The 5806-nt window shown below is 38.2% G+C and overlaps 1 protein-coding gene across 7 annotated transcripts in view; it reads right to left on the reverse strand.

The window, feature by feature from the left end:
* The window catches only part of RABGAP1L (RAB GTPase activating protein 1 like), a 665252-nt gene that overhangs the window by 94011 nt on the left and 565435 nt on the right, over positions 1-5806 (reverse strand). Inside the window, exon 1 of one of the 7 annotated variants that reach the window (XM_023510850.1) lies at positions 1779-2071. The exons of 5 other annotated variants lie outside the window; for them this stretch is intronic. In XM_023510850.1, coding sequence (XP_023366618.1) covers positions 1779-1889 — 111 coding nt within the window. In that variant the 5' untranslated portion in view covers positions 1890-2071. Of the gene's footprint in view, positions 1-1778; positions 2072-5806 lie in introns of those variants that run through there. One more of the 7 variants, XM_023510849.1, reaches the window with a different exon arrangement.

The raw sequence follows: 5806 nt of genomic DNA on the forward strand, positions 1-5806 counted from the left end.
GCCTCCCAAGTAGCTGGGACCACAGGCACCCGCCACAACGCCCGGCTATTTTTTGGTTGCAGCCGTCATTGTTGTTTGGCGGGGGTCCAGGCTGGGGATTCGAACCCGCCACCTTAGGTGTACGTGGCTGGCGCCTTAGCCGGTTGAGCTATAGGCGCCGAGCCTAACCCTTGAGTCTTTTTAGATCTATGGATCTCCCTTTTCTTTTTTCTCTCTTTTTCTTTCTTTCTTTCTTTCTTTCTTTTTTTTTTTGTGGTACAGACAGAGTCTTACTTTATGGCCCTTGGTAGAGTGCTGTGGCATCACACAGCTCACAGCAACTTCCAACTCCTGGGCTTAGGCTATTCTCTTGCCTCAGCCTCCCAAGTAGCTGGGACTACAGGTGCTCACCACAATACCCAGCTATTTCTTTTTTGTTGCAGTTTGGCTAGGGCCGGGTTTGAACCTGCCACCCTTGTGGCATCCTACTCACTGAGCCACAGGTGCCGCCCTGCCTTTTATTTTTCTTACAATTTATTGCTTGAAGAAATTGTCATATAACATTTTTAAGGTTCCGGTACCTTAAAATAGAGAAGGAGGGTTTCATACTAGTTAGGTTTAACAATAATGATATATTCTTTCATTCTGTTATTTGTGATGAGTCCTATTAAATATAATGGTTACTACAACTATAGTTAAAAAAGTTTATTCAAAAGGTATGGATCACTGGGCTCGGCGCCTGTGGCTCAACCGGCTAAGGCGCCAGCCATGTACATCTGAGGTGGCAGGTTCGAATCCCCAGCCCGGACCCGCCAAACAACAATGACGGCTGCAACCAAAAAAAAAAAAAAGGTATGGATCACTGATATCTTAAACTCAACAGCCATTATAATGATAACACCTAAGGGAAGGAACGACAAACACCTGCAAAAACTTCACTGTTGTATTATGCCAGACATGCACAACAAGACCTTTAGAAAATGGTAAAATTTTTTACAAATACCAAATCCAAAATATACAGTAAAATTGTACTATAAGTTATTTTTGTAATAGTTTTTCTTAGTAAGAATTTAAGACCCTGGGCAGCACCTATAGCTCATTGAGTAGGGCTCTGGCCCCATATATCAAGGGTGGTGGGTTCAAACCCAGCCCCAGCCCCAGTCCCAGTCAAATTGCAACAAAAAATAGCTGGGCGTTGTGGCAGGTGCCTGTAGTCCCAGCTACTCGGGAGGCTGAGGCAAGAGAATTGCCTAAGCCCGGGAGTTGGAGGTTGCTGTGAGCTATGATGCCATCGCACTTTATCGAGGGTGATAAAGTAAGACTCTGTCTCTTAAAAAAAAAAAAAAAAAGAATTTAAGACCCTAAACATAATCTAACTTTAGGTAGCTCAATTCTCAAGGCTGATATTATAGCCCACTGGGAGAAATGTTCCCCCTCAAAGAGACTAGAGTATATAATATGTGTGTGACTAAAAGTACCCTTTACCTAATCATATACATACATAAAAGCAAACACTTGGGACAAAGTCATATTTGGCACTAAAAATTCCTCTCAACCTTATTACCTGTGAATGCATTAGCCTAACACTTTAAATGTAATAGTAATGTATGTAGTCTAAGTATTTAATTATGTAAATAAGTTGTTCAAAACTTGTAGATTTTATTATAGCCTATAACACAAAGCCAACAGTAATACTTCTATTTTAATTCCCAAGAAATTATGCTCCAGTTTCTACAGAACACAGCTACATATTAGGAAAGATAAAACAGCCCCAGAGTAGTGTGCAATGCACCACCTACCATAGACCTGGGCTTGCTGATGGCCACCAGACTAGTGAGGAAGTCTTCATCATGCAGCTGGCTGAAAACATGGGCGTCATAGGCTACCATAATGGAGATTTCTTCCATCATCTTGCCAGATGGCCTTTCCAAAGCAGCAGCTGCTGCCCGAGCTCCAGACCAGACTATCCAAGGAAAAATCCTACTGCAGCTCAGTGCCAATGTACACACCCACCTGAGTTCTAGGGGGTGGAGTGTCAAACATCCAGAAAGGAAAAAAGGAGGAAAAATGCAGCTGCTGTCACAGGCTTGACTAGCAATTCACCCCCAGTGGAAAACTAAAGGAGGTTTCTTATCTATGCAGGAAGTATGTACCATAAACACCTTCTGAATTTGTAACAGAGCTGGAAAATTCAGTTTTTGGAAATCTTCTTTAAACATCAATAAAGTAAATAAAGAAAAGTTTCCTAACTAGAAATATCCTGCAGCAAAAAACAAGCAAACAAACAAAAAACCTGGTTTATGTCATATTTCTGGTAATTAAAAAAATTGTAATAGTTCATCTTCTTACTTCAGTATTATTTATATGAAGATTTTTCTTGGAGAAGTAGATTTTCTCAATGTTCTTACTGCTTATTTTTTCATATTCTTAGAAAATAAACAGATGGCAACCATTTTAATTTCTCAAAATTTATAAAATTCTTGGTGCAGTTAATTATCTCCTGTAGTATGAAAAAAGGGTTCTTTTTTCCTTCTGAGTATTTCTGCTAAAAAAAAGTACCAAAATATAAAAATGAAACAGAGACAGCAATATCAATCATCATTTCCCTTTTTCCCCCTCTTAAAAAAACAAGTATTTTAAACAGAACTTAGTTTTCTTTTGTTACTCAGAAAACACCACAAGGGTCTCATTTATAAACTAATTGTTCTTCTTCTAGTGATAAAAGTTCTCTTCATTGTTTATTTTTAAGGTTAGAGGTTTCTTTTAATTACTAGAATCAGCAGATAGCCATGAACTATTGGTGCCTTCGCCACCAGAAGTGGTTTTTAAAGTACAATTGAAGACCCTAAATGAACCTCCATGTTTCCAGATAAAAAGTTTGAAAGCTGCCCATAATTATCATTCTAAAATTGTCTAAATTACTAGGAAATTTATGCTAATTTCATGGAAAAAGTATTAAGTATGTAAAAATGGGTAAAAGAAGATAAAGTTAGTCTAAACGTTGCTTTACCAATGTTCCTAATTTGGCTACTATTTTCCCTGCTTCCTACAGATCATGACACTGCAGTATATGAGAAAAATTATTTATTAGAACTAGAAATCAATTTGGCAATGTTCATCTAAAATTAAAGAAATACAGCTACTGATTGGAATGTGTAGTCTTCATTACTAACAGCAGCATTACGCTGTCCAAATTTCTTTGCTTTTCATAAAACAAAATTCAGAATGAGATCTACAGTGTCTGTTTTCCCATGTTTTCCAAAGGTATTTTCATCTAGATTAACATTACTTAAATAGCACCTTGTTCCATTTAAATGTAATCAGGAGAGTTTTGCAACTTGTATAGCATTCTAGAAGAAAAGCATGCACATAAGAAAGGGGGAACACCTTATTGCTAGGAAACAAGCAAATCTAATAGGCTTATTTAAACAAAAATGCAATATTTTAAATAAATCCTGAAGATTAAAACAGCTTCAAACTGTGTTTGGAGCCAGTAAAGCATTTTTACATCATTTTTTTCCCACAATGCAGCTTTGTGTTTTAAGTGTTATTTTCGTTAACATTTTTTTTCCTTCACATTTATCTTAATGTTGACTAACCAGGTAAAAATTAAATGATAATAAGGAGACAGGATAGTATAAGGCGTCCAGGCCAGTTCATACCTTTTAAGTTCCTTTTTAATCATGTTTTCAGGAGTATTTTAAAAGATACTGTGAGCCTCTTCACCAGAAGATTTCAGACTTATCCTGCAGCACCATTTTCTAGATGTGAAAGCTTTCTTGCCTTCCTATTTTTCTTCGCTACAGTGACGCAGGGTTTCTACACACTGATATCTGAATAAGGTGCACTGACAAAGACACCTGTTGTGGAAGGTAAAGAAACTGCTTCCCACAATGCAATGCCTTACTCCCTGCTGGCAACCACCCAGGGGCAAACAAGAATTACAGCCGCACTTGAGCGGTTGCCTGTGCACTCTGAGAGAGGTCATTCAGTGTAACCACAGGTAATCTTCTCGGTTAGGAATACGTATAGCCCAGGAGAAAAGGACCGGGAAAACAATATCAAATAGCACCTAAACAGGCTGTGTATTAAACTCATAAAACATTTAAGGCATTGGACTATCAAAGTGCAAAAGCATTTTTAGAAAGACGGTGAAAGGCTGTAAAAACGGTTTTAATTTTACACAAACAAACAAGCTAACGCCTTCAGATAATTCAGTCCTTTTAAAATTCTACATGGGTGCTTAGAAAAATATTTTTAAAACCTTCTGATTTATTACCTTCACAAGATTGTTCGAATTCGTCACGGTGACTAAAATTACTAATAACATTTCACTACTAAATCCAAGAGATCCTCTTTGACAGCCACAGCATATAGGACTTTCTGAGTGTGATTTACAACCTTCATGTTTTGTTACACTTAAAACACTTCTTAAAATTAACTTCATAACTACAAGAGGGACTCTACCTAACAAATGCAAATATTGTAACCTATTTGTTTATACCCTCACACTAACCTGAAATTTAAAAAAGAATTTTTTTACTTCAGAATTGGGGACAGAAAAATTCAAGTTTTTTTTTTTTTTGGCTGGGGCCAGGTTTGAACCCACCACCTCCGGTATATGGGGCCAGCGCCCTGCTCTTTTGATCCATAGGCACTGCCCTCAAGTTTTTTCTTTTAATAATTAAATGTAGTATATGTACTTGTTCCAACAAAAAGCATGTTTTTTGAAAACTGATGATGATCTGTTAGAAAAACTGTTGCTGTACTGTACTGACTTTTTCTCTTTTCAAAGTACATTCTTCAGTCTCATAAATATTAATAACAGCTACACCAACACCCTCCCGAACTTTAGAAGCACAGTCGTGTTTACATACAGCCCCTTAACTCCCCCCCAAGACATCTTTCTTACTCTGACTTTAAACCGGCCCCTTTACCCCCTGGGGACTGACACCAACTGAATCTTCCAGTGACTGTCTTACACCCGAGTTTCTACTCCATACTATGCAGCTGTGCATAAGAAAAAAAAAAAAAAAAAGGCAGAGGGGTAGAGCATTACCTGAGATCACAGTGGTGTGGTGAGGACACCACCATCTGCTGCTAAAATTTACCAGGAGAGGACTGGGCATTCAAAACAGGCAACAGAAACTGAAGGCATTCCTGGTAACCAAGTTTGAAGAGATGGCCCCCAGTTCAAGCAGGAACTAGCTAGCTGCCTGTCGCGGGGCAAGTTATTTAACTTCCCTAGGTTTCAATTTCCTCCTGGTCATGTAAATTGAGAGGGATAAATCACTGGTTTTTACATGTGTACAGAAAGAATAAAAACCATTGTGTCCTATTTCCTTCCATTAAGGTTTATTGGGAGATTTGAAGGGGGAATTACCTTTTAATCTGTATCAGAATAAAAAACAAAGGGTAACATTAATCCCAGATATTAAGAAAGTTCTCCCAACATTGATAGTGCCTCAACATATGTAGTCTACTTAATACTCTGGTTTGAATTTTCTAACATCAACTCCTTTGCTTAAAAAAGAAAATTCAATGACAATAATTATATTTCTTATTTAGCTACATTAGTCTTTCTATTCAAAGACCAAATTAACTTTAAAATAATTTTCAATGGCTTGGTGCCTATAGCTCAAGTGGCTAAGGCGCCAGCCATATATACCTGGGCTGGCGGGTTCAAATTCAGCCCAGGCCTGTCAAACAACAATGATGGCTGCAACTGAAAAATAGCCAGGCACCTGTGGTCCCAGCTACTTGGGAGGCAGAGGCAGGAGACTCACTTGAGCCCAGGAGTTGGAGGTTGCTGTGAGCTGTGATGCCA

The sequence above is a fragment of the Otolemur garnettii genome, unplaced genomic scaffold, assembly GCF_000181295.1.
Source record: "Otolemur garnettii isolate 467f Iridium unplaced genomic scaffold, OtoGar3 scaffold00016, whole genome shotgun sequence".
NCBI classification, from domain to species: Eukaryota; Metazoa; Chordata; class Mammalia; order Primates; family Galagidae; genus Otolemur; species Otolemur garnettii.